This window comes from Anas acuta, chromosome 1, assembly GCF_963932015.1.
Source record: "Anas acuta chromosome 1, bAnaAcu1.1, whole genome shotgun sequence".
NCBI classification, from domain to species: Eukaryota; Metazoa; Chordata; class Aves; order Anseriformes; family Anatidae; genus Anas; species Anas acuta.
In genome coordinates, this window is record NC_088979.1 from 75,663,409 (window position 1) to 75,680,446 (window position 17,038).

Here is a 17,038-nt window from a genome sequence, read left to right on the forward strand (position 1 = left end):
AAACAATATGAAGGAGCTTGAAAGGCAAAATCACATCATATGTGGGTACATACTAAATGTGTTAATAACATGCCATGCACAAGTTGGCATCAAGAACTCAATCATACAACCATGTATATATAGTCTTTGGGTAGAACTCTTCAAGAGCAACTGAATGAGAAAAGATTATATCCAAAGCTAAAGACTGGGCTGGTTCTGGAAAAACTTTGATCTTTTAATAGTGAAAGCAATTTAGGAAGGGAGACAGGTTGCAAAAGGTTTCCAGAATGAAGTCTTTTTCATGTGAAAAAAATCCTGGCATACATTAGACAATGCGTATTTGTTAGCACAGACATAGCTAGTGATGGATGAAGAAAATGTATCATTATTTCATATGGGATTTCTGAAGCAGGGAAAACTGCAAGTTCAAAGAATAGATGTTGCTTCAATTGATTTCATAGTATTAAAACTTAAGACAAGTATTTTTGATTCATAGTGGATAAAAATGTTCTTATGTCAACGCTATTGTGCAGGGAATTTGCAAATCACAGACATTGTCTGGATCTAGCTAGATACTTGTTCAGGAAAAGATCAGTTCCAGATGAAAAGCTTGAGCAACTGGCAAGATAAGAAAACTTCCAAAAGACATCAAGACTATAGATACCAGAGCAGAAACAGTCAGAGGAAGATTAAGGGTATTGTTTTACTATGCTGAGCTTGATATCTCAATGTCCAGCTGGAAGCTCTCTGAGAGACATTGGAGATTTTAATTTGGATAGCAGAAGCTTTGGACAGACAGCTGTGCAAATGATGAGAGCAAACTATTTACGTTTATATTTGTGAAAGCAATAACTTAGGAGGAAAGAAAGATGCAAGCTTCAATGTGCCACATAGAAAACTGGAGTTGGGAAGGTGGAAGATGAAGATCTGATATATAGTACATTGGGAAAGAGTACCAAAGAAGAAGAAAATTTCAAGAAGAGAGCTGAGGTCACTTGCTTTGAAAGCAACTGACAGCAGAGAGAATGAAGCTGGAATTCAACTTTTGACTTTTTTTTTTCTTTTTTTTTTTTTTCAGAAGCAATACAGATGATAGATATTATATAGGCATCCTCCCTTAATTGGCAACACAGATGTATCACTAGGACTAACAAATGGTCTTTATTTTACTGAACGATGAAACATGATAAAAGTAAAGACCAATTCACTCTGACACACAGTGTTTGGTGTAAAATCTATGAAGATTGCACACTCTGAAAGGCTGAAATAAAACAAATCTTCCTCTAGAGTTTCTGAATAACAATAGAGAAGAATCAAATGTATTTGATTTTCAGGGTAATATATATACTTATACATTACATATATACATATATTTACATAAATATATTTTTACAGTCTGACTTGGTTACATTTTATGCTCAGATATTTTAGACATGTTTTGGACTTTGTCATTGTAGCCATATGTTATTTCTTAATGTGAAAAAAATTATTACAAAGACAGAGCCAGCTAAAACTGTTCTTCATTGGCAATCAAGTGCAAAGATGAAAACAGTAGATTGGGAAAAAACAGCCTAACAGCTTAATACATAGCAATTTCCCCTAGATTGGAATGTGATAATTTTTTCAAAATTGTGGTTGAGGTAGGAAGGCACAGGAGGAGCACAGCCAGCATGATGGACCACAGAAAGGATCTTTGTGACATTGAACACTATGGCAAGACTACCCTTAATTTTGGTACAGATACATCCTTCCTTTTCCGCATTGCACAGCTGTTAGGCTGGTAATAGTGACATGTGATGTGAGACTAGGGCGTGGAAGAATGGACTGTATATCCTCAGAGATCTAAACCACAATTACCTAAATTTGAATGAGTCTTTCTAGCCCGTGTTTGGAGCCAATGGGAAGGACTAGGCACCTCCAGAACAGAGTCAGCTGACATGGTATACGTGCCTCCACATTAGGTGGATATTCCTCTTTGGCTATAGAAAAGCCACGGCTGGTGATTTTTCAAGTTGATTCCTAGCTTGGGACAAATGAGTGTGACTTTTTGCTAGCCCTTCCTTTTATTTCCTTGTCTTTTATAATTATGTGGTGAAACTTCAACTTTGATGGCAAAATTCCAGCAAACTCTGGGGAGAATGGGAATGAAGGGAAAGGTGGATAGCATAACACTACTGATGCTGTATAAAAACTAATAAGTGACTCTCACCACAGTTTATTGCGCATTGTTTACTCAGGTATGCATCAAACACTGATTGCATTCACCAGTTACACAGTGAGTAAGAAATTTCTTGCAGAAAAAAATCCCTTATGGCAGGAACCTCACAGATTTACAAGGCAAAGGTACATGCACACAGCCTTGCTACTTCTAAAATTCATTTAATCATTTATACCCCACCATATTCCCCTGAAGAAAAGCTAGAAACCAGGCCTCTGCATGGCAAAAAACACTGTGTTTGACCACAAAGAGACTGCATGCTTTTGCATTCTTCTGAAATTACATGGGTATATTTCCTGCAACCTGGGCTAAGAGAACAGCCCTGCGTTTTGAAGTGTTTTTCTACCAATGCCCTTTCATTGCAAACTCTTGCTGCTCACAGAAGATGCTTAAATAGCCTGCAAAATAAAAACCCACACCCCGTCTCTTCTGTTTTCAATTGAACTGGAATGAATTGTTCTAATTCTGGCATTGAAATTAAAACATCCTAAATTACAGTAATTTGTTTCTTTTTGTGAGTCATTATATACTCTGACACTGCACATTACTCAGTAAGGGTCTAATGCTGCAGTCTACAGGCCAAAGCTCTCAGTTAACTGAGCTGGAGCTCTGCTCTGCAGAGCACACTGCATGCTCCCCAGACTTGAACGTAGTGAGGTCCTCCAGTTATGTAATGGGGGAAATGCACAGTGACGCTGCTATGAGAAAACATTTTTCTTTGCTGAGCCCTCCGTGCTGATTGCTTGAATGGCTTCTGGTTGCTCGTGGGACAGTTGCCAGGCTGCAATCTGCCACAGCAAGAAGGAATTCTTAAGGGAGAGGGTAACTCATTGAGCCTCCTGGGAAATGAGATTCAGTCCCTACTCTCCTTCCTCTGGCCTGGGGAAGTGCTCTGGGCCGCTCCAGGCTGAGCTCCAGCTGTTCTTTTATTTCATTCTGCTGACTTTTAACTGTTTATCACTCACACTTATCCACACTGTGGTGGGGAGGGTGTGAGGAAAAGAGATAAGAGGAAATGCATCCCGGCTGTGCCCATTACCACCAAATGCTACCTGGGGCACTCTAGGGCTGCTAGGGGTAATATCTTTAGGATTAAATGGGAGAGCAGTGAAGAAAATCCTATTGTTACTGTTTTATGAGGAATATGGTAGTATCTTGAGAAGAAAATTACCTGTAAGATAATCAAGGCATTCCAATAATTTCTTCTCCCTGGTAAAATCAAGTGCGAAAGTATCAAAAGTATCATTGAGATTAATTTCAGGAATTAGAACCTGGGAGGATGCAGTTGCCATGGAAACCCTATAATGAAAAGAAGAAGTATTTTAGTACACCCAAAGACACAATAGCTTTTACATCAAGGTAGGATCTAATAATCATGATCACTGTTATTTCTCACAAAGCTTGACAAAAATTTTTACAAGTATTTTATATATATTGTTTCTTAGGAATTTCTCCTGCCACCTTTACTTTTGGAAGTAAAGTCTCCCATAAAAATCTGTTATTATTACTTATCTTTTGCCTAATGTGCAGTGCTAGATAAGTCTTTAACAAAATATCGATTAAGCAACAATACACTTTGAATTTTTCTTTCCAGCCACCCTCTGAAGCAAAGTAGCATTAGCACTATTTTTACTTGTGTTTTAAGTGAGCATGACAGATGTTACATCTTTCCAAACCCCTTTTCCCTATGTAGTTTCTTGCTTGAGGCATTCCTTCACAGTACTATCTCAAGGGCTTGGTGCAGATCACCACATCCCCTCAGCTGTTTAGCACAGCACACTGCTGTTAACTTCAAAAAGCACAGGGGAGAGATCAAACCAATAGATGTCAGCACAGTTTATTTTGAAAAAAAAAAAAAAATAAAGCCAAGCATGTGTGCATATTTACATTTCCTCCAAACTGAAATATTTCCTTGCCTACCTTATTTCAGAAACTACATCCACTTCTGTCTGTCCAAGAGTACTAACATAAAAAGCTGTGTTTTCACTGGAAAACTAGCAGCAGGATTCATTTTTTGGCCTTCAGCCTGATATCTCAACATACTTGTTAGTGGCTAGGTGGATACTGGATATGCTTAAAAAAAGATCAGGTGAAAATTCAACAAAAAGGTTAATAAACCTTGTGTTATACAACAGGAAATTGTTGTTTTACTTTGGAGGTAAATAGATAACCATGAGCACAATGTATGTCAGTTATCTGTCATTTGTGACATATCAGGTCAAAATATTTTGATTGCTTCAATTAAGTTTCCCAAATTACAGTATTTCACTGTAGATGAGACTGAAAAGGCTCCAGGCCAAACACTTGTTAAGAACTGCATTTTCAGATTTCTCATTTAGTATTTTAGGAACACAATTAGAAAATTTAAAAACTGAGCTGTATATTTTTTTTGTCTTCAGCTCAGTTTTCAAAGACTCGGCTGAGGAGCTTTCTTAGTCAATAATTCTTGTTATACAGTTTTCATCATCATTTCTCTTTGAAATTTTGATTGTTTTTTCCCCCAGTCCTCCCATCCCCCAGTAGCTCGCCTGCAGTTACAGTTACGCTATCATGTTTCTATATCTAGTAGAGAAACAAGACATATATTTAATTTAAGGCCTGTGTTAGGGCAAAGCGAGGCTGATACACACCTACAAAAAATCATCAATGGCCTTGCTAAGAAACCAGCAAGCAGCTATGCAAGGAGAAGAGCTTCTCTGAATGCCTCCATAAAGCACACATTTATTATGAAGAAGACCATAGCACCAGGCTCTTTTGGACAGTTATTTTGAACAGTGCAAAAGGGACACTGTACTTGGCTGGACAGGGATTTTCTAGGATAAATACATTTCACCCATTGTAAATAATGCATGACGTAAATCACTGCAGGGCGTGTAATGTCTTTGCTATACCTAGTTACTTGTTGTGATTACAATAGGGAATATTATATTGAAATTACTTTGAAATGTGAGTATGAAGAAATGCAATGTGCATAATTTCAGGAAACGATTTTAGCTCTGGTAGTTCAGGACCCTGGTGAGAGTGTTGCATGTGTAGCCTAGAAGCAAACAAAATATTGCTCACCACATGGGAACAAGAAAGAACTTATGAGAAATAATTTATTAATCAGATTTAGTCTCTTTCTCCATTTGTAATTTATCTGCAAGTACCTGGGGTTTTTCCCCTCATTTTTATTCACTGCTTGGAATGATTTTTTTGATTTGCAGGTCGTTTGCAGTCCTCTCATTATAGATAGTGATCTGTAACAGCCAAGAATTAGATCTGATTGGGCACATATGTCAGCTGGTCTCATTTCTGTTCTCTGAGCATCTCTCCTGTGGCTGCATTTATGATGCAACTGCTCATGTTTACAAGTTCAAAATTGGAGCTTCTCTGAATATTCTCTGGCAGTCTGTTAAAAAGGTTTGTATCACCATAGGTTTCTGTCCTATTGCTTATTCCACTGGATACTGAAAAAAGGCCGTACTCTCACCTTCAGCATTTTACTCATGATATTCTTAAATATTCTGTGGTAGTTTTGCTATCAGCTTCAGCTGGGAAAAAGAAGTGGCACAACGTAGCTTGGTGATAGAATATAAAACAGGGTACAAGTCTAACAGACCAAATTTAATCCATTGTCTTGTCTTTCCTTGCTTTGCCTTTTTCATCAGAGTTTCAATTCTCTGAACATTTAAAGAGTAACACAGAGTTTCTCACTTGTTTATAAATTGATTAAAATAGCTTTGGTGAAGTTTGATATTTTAGGAATCTGCACACTGTGCTCTGAAGTAAGTGATAGGCTTAAAATACATATAAATTTAGAGCAAGGAATTTCATTATTTGGATTAGGTTAAAAGTTGGCTGGACATTGTGCAGATACAATGTGAACTCACAGATTAAAATAAACAAATGAAGAAACAAACAAACAAAAACAAACATCGGAATGAATAAAGATACTTGTTAATCGTTTTTTTCTTCACTGTCACAGATACTTGCACCTTCTTTTGTTTCTCTTCCTGATGGCTAAATAGCTGATAGTTCCAAGATTTTTCTCTTTTTCATTAGAAACTACTGATGAAACTCAGTGGGAATGTTTTAGCATTCACCCTGTTGCCCTGAAAAACAGATTGAATTTTCTAACAGCACAGTTTCCTGGAATCACTCAGGCCCTTGTCTTCGGGTCCTTGATATATCTGAAAATGAACTAATATTCTAGAAGTAGTAGAAATTCCTGGCACCCAGGAACCCACCACAGCAGCCTCCATCACTTCCAGACACCCAACTTGTTGAACCCTCAACACTTTGAGTGGGCTACCTCAGATGTCCTTTCTACCTGCTATTTCGTGAAGGATATGAGACAGCTAAGATCATAACAAAATTCTTCTAGGGAATGCACTTTCTTCCTTATTTCTTTCTCAGTCTCAGAATTTTTAATGGATTAGGAATTTCAGTTTCTAGGCACCTTATTTTTCATTGTGTTTAGTACCAGATCTCTGCTTAGCATCTATTAATACCTACACTGCCTCCTTCATTTGTGCATGCTCTTACTGTTTTAACACTTATTTCACCCCCTTTTCTGGCTGCTCCTCTTTTCAAAGGGATGTTTTGATTTAACATTAGAGTAAGATCCTTCCCACTCTGGAACAGCCCTAAGTAGTGTTAGTGAGAAATGCAGCATCATCCACCTCTTTGACCACATCACCACAGTAGCAGTACAAAACAATACGGCAATTATGACAACCTATCTGCCTTAAATTGAGACTCTTCTGCTTGTGAAGAGGAACATTTCTTTTTTACCTTTCAGTGATGTTTTTAGCAGTTTGCAGGAAGCGAGCATGATCATTCTCCTTCAGAGACTGCTCAGCCTGAGAGATGAGGGATGTTGAACGCTCAATGCACTGTTTGCAGTTCGCAATCTGCTGAGCCAGTTTTCTCAACCTTACCACCTTGAGTGGAAACACGAGAAAGCAGTCAGTTCTCTAACGTCACAAATCATGATTGCATTTACACTTCCGAGACAGAACTGTCATGCAAAGGGGAAGCTAAGATGAATGGCTTCACTGACAAGAGCTTCTTTCACACCAGTTTGATGGTGAGCGCCTTCCACTAGCCACGTAACATTTTTAATAAGGGGACAGGCACAGCCTTTATACCTCGAAGTTTTCCACATGGAAAACAACAGGGGAGAGCCAAAACAAGCACAGCTGGCCTATTTTCCAGCAGAAGAAACGTAATTTCCTGGTACTTTCTGCTTACATGATAACTAAAGGTTATTTAGATAACCATTTCCCTGAAGTGATGAGATTTGTGTTAAGGGCAACTTGTGGATTACTTACTTTTTTTTCCTGTTACTGAGGAGAATTTCATAAAAAATCATCTGAAAATAAAACTTGAGTAAAAAGACTGTTAAATTCTCCCAGCAATACATGCCTGCCCTTTTTGTTATGTGCTTTTAGTCAGACAGGGTTTTTTTATTTGTTGAATATTTTTAAAAGGATGAAAGGACAGTAATACTGAAGAGATGATTGTTATTACTGAAAACATGTGTTGGAGATAAACACAGAAGATGCGACTGTAGTCATTAGCTGAAATATTAGGAAGGAGCACAGTCAATCCCCCATTTAAAGACAATGTTGGCTAACAAAACTTCTAGTTCCTGAAAGACCTGGGAGACCTTCCTGTTGTTATCATATTAAGATTGCTGCTACTTCATAGTTTGAACAAGAGTGAGAAAAAGGAAGGAAATTAAATAAATCTGGAGTTCAGAAAGACCCAGTTACATGAAAAATAAGGAAACTAAACTGTATGTGGATTAGCAAATTTATAATTAAATAAAATTCCTGATCTCAGCAATTAGGGTATAAACTTTGAAGTTACTGAGTTTGCCGATATAATTGTGACAGGAGTTCAGCATTTTTAGCAAAAATGAAGGTGTCTTCATGCACCTACATGACAACAGAAGTCAGTAGGAAAATACATCTTTTGGCAAACTTTCAGAAAGAAGACACTATCCAAATGATCATTTTTTTATTATTATTTAATTAATTTATTTATTTATTTTTGGTAAAGAGAAAAATGCTTGTAAGGCATGAAGATTTTGACAATGCTACTGATCTGATCAGGTTCTCTCCTCACAGTTCAAGAGCTCCAGATCCCACGGACTTGGAGGCCCTCCCACTTTGTCCAAGTCTTTGCTTTGCCAGATGCCCAAACCTGGATACAATAACTAGATGAGGTCTAGTGCTTGAAAGTGTTGCATGAGGAAGATAATCTCTTCCATTGTTTTACTGGCTGCACTTCTATTGATAAAGCCCATGTTGATGTCTTTCCTACTTTTGATTCATGTTTAGGCTGTTGAGCACCAAGATGTACAACTGCATTGGGAAAGACTTAATAAATGAAGTACTCTCACAATTACTTATGCAAGTAAGGAATTGTATTCACATCCTAGCATTTTATAAATACACTGGGAGGTGGAGATAGATCAGTACTGAGAAGTGTCAACAGACTGTCCCATGGAGAACAAAATATTTTCAGTAATTGTACATTTACTCGGAGATCACTATTTGGTTACACCAGTCAAACCAGAGAAAGGTTCATTTCAGTAAAAAACATCTCATCTCTTTATTTAAGTATTAACTAACAAAATGAACTGAAATAAATGTTACCTTGTAAGTTTTTTAACAATTAGATGTCATGATTTGTGAGGTCTATGTACGAACTTGGCTTTTTGTTTACTTGAATTTTCCTTACGTCTTCAAAAAGTCATCTTTTAAAGGAAGAAAGTTTATGACCTCTGCACTAAAATTATTCTATTTAAATCTTTTTTTTTCCTGCTATGTGCTTTGTTGGATTGTATAAATTTAGAGTGATAAGTGAGATTAAAGATGGAGCTGCACCATATTATAAGAATCGTATGTCTTAATCTGAAGCCCTGCAGCCACAGCTAGAACTATACTTGAGTTCTTCCATCTCTGTAGCCTTAACTGTGGTCCTCTAAAAAATGTGCCATGCTCTGCCTTCTAGAATGACTATGGAGAACAGTCACAGGCTGTTCTAGAAGAAGACACCTGGGGCTGAATTTCCTGTGGCTTTTCAGATTTTCTGGCCAATAAAAAGAGTTCCCTGGGCACTGTAGTCCTTAGCAAAATTTCATGATATGTATCTAAAATGCCTGAATTGTAGCTATTATAGTATTTACATAATTGCTTAGAAAAGACTAGCCTGATTCTCATTTTGAGAACATATGAACAGCTGATCTTAATTGTCCATCTAGTTCACCATCTAGGACAGGCCAGTAGTGGAGGCATCGGATTGGGAAATACTGCTTTCTCAGAACACTGGCTCAGCCAACAGCAATTTGTCTCTCATAGATATCTGGAGTTTGAAGTGGTGTTGTGGTATTTAATTCTGTATTTTTGTTGTTGCTGTTGTTACTTTTTTTTTTTTTTTTCTAGTTTTTCTTCATTTTGTTTTTCTTCCATGAGTTAATCCACCTGTCTCTTGAACCCATTAAATCTTTCAACATCTACAACATTCTGAGGTAAAGTGTTCCAGTCTTTAACTGTCTCTCCATTGGTATCACTTTTTGGTTGAACAAAATGGAACAAAGAATGGGGATAAATTCTAATATCAGCTACATTCACATAAATTTGGAGTCAATTGTATCATAAATCTTCCATGCTTTAATGGATATTAGACTACACCTTCACAGGCAATATACTTTTAGAAAGCAACTTATATATATAACACAAATCCAAATGAATGAAAAGTTTTCTATTTTGTTGAAAGCACAACTGGATTCACAGAGTCAAAACAATAATGCAGAAGGCCACCATTTCCATTTGCAGGGGACTTATATTTTGTTAACAGCATGAGGAAATTCAGGTTCTGTCACACAAGGTACAGGACTTGTGGTTTCAAACATGTTTAAGTCAGCCCTTGCCTACAGGCTTTTCATTTCAAGTTAATTGGAATATCTTGACAACTGTGCAAACCATTTAACCTGCTCTTGACTTTGTTCCTTTCCTGAGCTTTTCCCACACAAGAAGAGTTTATATTTGACTTAGTTAGCTTAGCAGTTAAAGAGTAAACACCATGTACCAAGAAAATAAGAATGTTAATTCAGATCTAATGTGTTTCTGGGTTAACAGATAGCTAGCTTAAAGAGTAGAAATTTGAATATATTACTGCTCAATATGTTTGTCACTAATAATCATCACACCTCAGTAATTAGAAATGTATACTTAATTTCCTGCTTGTTTATGAATATTTATTTTTTTCATAAACACGTTAGATTTTCTTTTCTTAAGAACGACAATGGTTGAGATGTATTCCTTATGTAATATTATTTTTATAAGTCTTATAATAAATAATTAAAGAATCTAATCTAACATATTCTTGTTGATAATTGTCAGCCACAATAGCAAGTGTTGTGGCATTTTGTGAAGGTGAAAATTTGGGGGAAACAGTCAGACATATAACAGAGTGAAAGAAGCATTAATTAGTCATCACTTTATTATTATTTACTAACAGTGCTATAATTTCAGTGTTTATCCTTAAAAATCATAATCACCTGTAGGAAGGGAAATGCTAAAGAAAGTGTTGAAGTCTAATGTGCTAATGTTAACCAATTTTATTGCTCTTTACATGAAGGCAGTAGTGGCCCAGGACTACATAAGGACTCATACAAATTTGTATTAATAGCACCTGAAGTCAAAAAACTGTCAAAAAAAAAAGCATGAAGAAGCAATGTTGACCTACTTGCTATCAAAAGAAGAAAAGCTGTTACCTTTCCTTCCTTGATTTTGGTTCCAATTATTTGTCGTCTTTGCTGGATTATTTCAATGAGCTGGTCACATTCTTCCATCAGCTTGGTTTCCTGGCGGGATGCATTTACCTACAAAGCAAGCCATGTTGATTGTTAAATTTTTATTTTATTTTATTATTTTTTTTTATTTACTCCGCTCTGTGTACAATAAATATGTTGTTTTGCTTTTCTTATTTTTGTGATTTGTGACTGTGACATGCCTGAAAGTTCTATTTGAGTCTTATATGTACCTTCTGTAAGAGATGGGACTAGTAAATAGATACTTATTTTATTTCTATCTCAAATGAGGGATGCCTGGTGCTGTGATAACTGAGTGATGTCAGCTATAATTGACATTAGTGAGAAGTGAAAGCTTTTCCAGAGATGCTTAACCTGTAACCTGTAATGCAAGAAGTACATAGGACTGCAATGAATACTCATGCATGTAAGAGCAAAAGTATTGGAAGTACTGGATCACACAGTCCCTCTACTACAGTATCCTGTCTCTATCAGCTGCTAGTATGACCATCTGCTAGTAGAGCACCTTACAAAAGCCAAGCATGTATGATGGTTCCCATGGTTATTGTCTCATCCTCCAACCAATTGCAGATCAGAGTCTTTTTGAAACAATTTTTACGTCATTAGTAATCCTCATAAGAGTTATCTTCTATGAATTTACTCACTCTTTCCTTCCAATCATCTAAAATTTGTTTTCCCATTTCCACCCTCCTATGACAGTGAGATCCAAAGCTTAACTCATAGTCAAGCAAACAACTGTCTCTTTTAGAGGGATCTGAACCCCCTTTCAGCTGCATTTTATGACCCCAAATTATTTTACTGGAAAGAAGAGTGATACCTAACCTCAACTTTCATGCCACCTGCAATTTTCTACACCACTGTTTTATCCTCCTGTAGGGCTGAAGAGTCTGAAATGATTCAGATTTTCTTCACATGAAAGTTGTTCCATACTTCCAATCATTCTTGTTTTCTTCTCTGAAACTTTGCCAGGTCTACCACCTACTTTTTCGTAGGGGGAACAGAACTGTATTATATGCCCAAGGTGCAAGCAAACTATGGCGTTATACAGTGGCATGATACATTCTCTATTTTGCTGTGGTTATTTTTATAATGATTCCTAATGTTTGATTTGCTGAATTTAATACTTGAAAAATTAGTATTTTTTATTATTTTAAATGTCCATATAGTAGTTTCTGAAAGACTCAAGTTACCAAACATCCAACTGACGTTATCTAGTCATGTGCATTTAATGTTTTCTTTATTAGCAAAAGTACAGCAAAAGAGGCAAAGTACTACTACAAAGTAGTACTTTGCCTCTGACAGTTAATCAACTAGAAAGCATTAGCTGTACTTGTGTAGATATCTACAGTATAAATGTATGAACTGCTGAAACTATTTTTAGCACAAAAAAAAATCCCCACAAAACAAAACATTTTGTTTCAGGTTAAGACTGATTGTTTTAATGAAAAGTCAGCATTTAATATGACAAGCAAAATGGACCTCCCCACCAGCAGCATGTTTAGCTTATATCTAAGAAAGAAAAGAGATGGGGAAAAAGACAAAAGGTTCTAATCATACCTACAAAACACAAAAAAATAAAAGGAGTGATGTCAGACCTGTGTTTCCATATACACTTTGCTAAGAGGTTAAAACAGACCTCAGCCTTGGCCAGTTGCTCCTAGAACCACTCCACATCACCTTTTCCATTGGGATAGCAGATCTAGAGGTGAACCAGAAAAGGGAACAGTCCTAGGTAAAGACTAACTATATTTCCCCCCTTTGGTTATTTTTCTTTATTATCTGATGAGCCCCTTGATCTGCCTCAGCCTTTTTTTTTTTTTTTCCTTTTTCTTTTCTTCCAACAATATGTTTAAACACGCGTTTACCTGTAAGCACATTATGGAGCTCATTAAGATTAAGCAAATGCTTATACATCTGAGTTTGGACCAGGACCAATTTTATAAATACCTTCTTATGTGAAATACATTGTGTCCTCTGGGCAAAGAGGGGACTTGTTTACAAAGGCCTGTTTTCATTTAAATTTCAGATTATCCTTCTCAAACCTTCCTTAAATTAAAAATTAAATCACATATTCCATTGGCTTTAATGTTAATTAAGCTACCAGTATTATAAAGAGAAAGTATATTTTTTTCTTGAAGGCAATAGATGGTGCTGAAAGTGCTGGAGAGATCTACACACAAAAGGTGAAAATGTAAGAAATACTTCCACCATCCAGTTTTAGGTGCCTCTTCATTTACACACGTTAGCTGTTTGCTCTGCCTGGCTTCCCACCATAGCCCATGAGGAGAGAGAGACCACAGAACAGCTAACACAAAGCCTCTGACAGAGCATATGTCTCTCCAGTGACAGCTTAGGAAGCCTAGAACTGGTCAGTCGACATATCAGTCTTACCCAAGGGCCAAAAATTGGTTTGTGTGAACACTGTTGTTTCTACTCCACCTCTTCTCATTATCCCACCACCCCAGCTGCATAACACCCTCTGGTCATGCACTGTGTTTTGGCGTGAACTTCTGCAGGGCTGTTTTCAATAAGGTGTCCAACCTCGACTCCTGTTTCACTAGTGGATTGAAATTCCACCAGAGCAGGGAATCCCAAATGGGTTCAGTCAGAGGCAACAATTGTATTCAATACACATGGGTGCAACTCTTTTTATGTTGATACCAGGGTCTGCTCATGCCAGAGCTGACTTTGGCACTGAATTACTGTAACAGTTCACAGGATTTTTGAGTAGCTTCCACTCAAAGTGCTACTTTTATCACCACTTATATCATGAATGTGTTTTGTACAGCAGATCTAAGTTACCTCCAGGGTAACTGTCATGACATAGTTCAGGAAGGCTAAGACAACAGTGTTTCATTAATGCTCAGACTGGTTTGAAAAATAAAGTATTAATTAAATCTTCAATTACAAAACTCTAGACTAAGAAAAATGAAATTCTTGTAAAAAATCTTTGTATTTCTTACACACTGACTGCAGACATCTCTGTTTTCTTTGAAACCTGAAAAGTATACTCTTTTATAAACTTCATTTGAAGACATTTCCAAATTTTATAGCCTGCAGAAGCTTATTAAAACTGGAAAGGATATTCCAAAACTATTTGATATGTCTGAGCTTTGTATGAATGCCCTCCCCCCTAAAAAAAATAATAATAAATTAAAAAAAAAATAAATATATATATATATATATATATATATATATATTAATTTGGGGGCTTTTCTCAAGTTGAAATGCTCCTTAATCAAATTTTCAGCCCAGAAGGCCTCTGATTCCATAATAACTTTATAATTGAGCATGTGCCTAACTTTAAGTGCAATATATTAGTGGTGGCCCTAAAGGGACTACTTGTGAGATTAACATTGAATATTATTTACTTGTGTATTTCTGAGGAGTCATATGTCAGACCAAAGAGCCAGAGGCATGGCGTAGGGCTCCGCTGTACAGGTGCTACAGAAATACCAGAATAAGACTCTGCCTTCTACTTGAGTCCTTTGATGAACAGCAACCTTGACAATAACTTCCAGCTGGGGCTGGCCAAGGAATACGAGTTCTGTCTGGTGAAAATATTTGAGGTTTTATGTTCTCTACTTTTCTACAATAAAAACAAACCCTCTTTCCAAAGAGTTGATTTAAAAAGACTGAGAGCCGCATTAGAAAAGTCTGGAGGCTGCATCGCTCACTTTGGTTGTGGGAGGCTCTGAATCATGTAGAGAACAGATTTAAATCCAGGCTTCCTCCATCCCAGATGAACGTTGACTTTTAAATATGAGATTTCCATTGTTGGAGAGTTAATGCTGGACTTGGAGATAATTTTCTGTTGAAATTTCCACTGACATCACCACGCTTAATTTTGACATCAAAAAATTCCTTAGAAATCAATCACCACAACTACAATGAAAGTAAAGTTTTTTGGTTTGGTAGTATCATTTTTAAAAACTTCTCTTCCATACCACAAAACATTTTAAAAACTGACTAGCAGGCCTTGTTAGGATTTAGAAAAATTATAACTTTTTCACCACCAAACATGCAGGAAAAGATATATTCTAGTCCTGTTGCTTTCATGGGGAATTTATTTCTATTTCTGCAATATTTGAAGACCTGAGACAATTTACTGACAAACAATATACAAAGATCTTTCCAGGTTCTCCAGATGTAAGGATAAGGTCTAGTGGTATGAGCCTCAAGGAGTGGGTGAGAAAAGAAAAGAAGAGAAAAGAAGAGAAAAAAGAAAAGAAAAGAAAAGAAAAGAAAAGAAAAGAAAAGAAAAGAAAAGAAAAGAAAAGAAAAGAAAAGAAAAGAAAAGAAAAGAAAAGAAAAGAAAAGAAAAGAAAAGAAAAGAAAAGAAAAGAAAAGAAAAGAAAAGAAAAGAAAAGAAAAGAAGAAGAGAAGAGAAGAGAAGAGAAGAGAAGAGAAGAGAAGAGAAGAGAAGAGAAGAGAAGAGAAGAGAAAAGAAAAGAAAAGAAAAGAAAAGAAAAGAAAAGAAAAGAAAAGAAAAGAAAAGAAAAGAAAAGAAAAGAAAAGAAAAGGAAAGAAAAGGAAAGAAAAGGAAAGAAAAGGAGAGATAATAAAAGAAAAGGAGAGAAAAGAAAAGAAAACTGGAATTTCCTCAAATCTCTGACAGGGATCTGGAAATCACAAACCCTCCTGACCCAAAGAGGAGAGCAGGCCAGCTGCTCACAGTTCCACAAACTGAGAACTACTTTGGAAAATGTTCTCCTCTATGAAGAGGCTTCCTAGGCTTTCATCTTCAGAGACCTGAGTTAAATTGCAGCTTAGGTCATATGATTGTGGTGGTTTCAAAGTCCCTAGCAGATGTTTGGGAAATCAGAGAACTGCAACGCTGCTAGTGATGCAAGGTTACAGAAAGTTTTGATGGTTAATTCAAAGGCAAGCGTAGTGTCATAGAGCTAGACTCATACCAAAGAAAACTAATATATTAGAATCAAAGGATATTTTAACGTTTCAGCAGACTTCTTTGCAGGAACAAATCTCTCCCTTTGGGATTCCTTATGGGTGAGGCAATTTTGTCTGCAAGTGGAAATGCATGAGTCCTTCTTTGACAAATAATTTCTAAATGACAAGCTAAATAAGACACCCTAAGTTGGAGGTTGCTTGCTTTTTCTAAGACTATAGTGTCTGGGATAAATTAAAAACAGAGTAATTTTTATTCACTTAATCCTAATGCAAAATGAAATAAAGTAGGTTGTAGAAAGAGTATGATCTTTGGAAAGTGAGGAATGCATTTTGGTTTTAACTTTACTGATTAAAAATAGCCTGTGTGCCTCAAAATGCCACAGACATGGCTATCCAGGTAAAAAAGAGATACCAGCTTTTCTTGGTGGGTATGAGTTAATAGCTACAGAATTTACTGTACAACAACTTACTCACAAGTAAACAAAAACATCAGAAAAACAAATTGCACTGGTTCCACTTAACAACTGAAGCATCATTGCCACATGTTTCATTCTAGATTTTGAGTGTGAATTCCTTCCAAAGAATTCTTTCTTTTAATATCCCTGTTTGATAATACAGGTTATTCAATTTGATTCTGTAGAACAAAAGTAACTCAGAATAAAGCTTTCTCAGATTTTATCAAGTCTGGGAGTAAAACTGATTTTATCTATTGTGACAAACTGTGCCTTTGGAAATATGTGAAATTAATCAGTTTCCCATCTGAATGGAACACCTACAACTTCTTAGTCTAAATTGGTGCAAGAGAGTGGAATGTCCATCTCCCATTTCAAGTGTGCCAGAGGCTTTGTTTTTGTTTGCATTCCACATTTATCTCTAACCAGGAGACCTGTGTTTACAGGCAGTCTCAGAGCAGGTTAAACTAAGGTCAGCACAAAAGTACACCAACTTACTCTGGCTTCCTAAGAATTTTGTGAATGAAGAATTGATTAGGCCAGGATACAATATTTTGGGTCACACTGATAAGACTATCTTTCCCGATCTTGACTAAAAGTAAACCTTTTTAGAAGTTTGAAATACTCATGTTACTTATTAAAATATTATTT

General features: G+C 36.4%; 1 protein-coding gene across 8 annotated transcripts in view; it reads right to left on the reverse strand.

Moving 5' to 3' along the window:
• The window catches only part of MID1 (midline 1), a 239,424-nt gene that overhangs the window by 19,452 nt on the left and 202,934 nt on the right, over positions 1 to 17,038 (reverse strand). For all 8 annotated transcript variants that reach the window (XM_068682801.1, XM_068682808.1, XM_068682811.1 and 5 more), the window contains exons 4-6: positions 10,968 to 11,075; positions 6,974 to 7,122; positions 3,369 to 3,496 (exon numbers count right to left, since the gene is read on the reverse strand). In XM_068682801.1, coding sequence (XP_068538902.1) covers positions 3,369 to 3,496; positions 6,974 to 7,122; positions 10,968 to 11,075 — 385 coding nt within the window. The remainder of the gene's footprint in view (positions 1 to 3,368; positions 3,497 to 6,973; positions 7,123 to 10,967; positions 11,076 to 17,038) is intronic.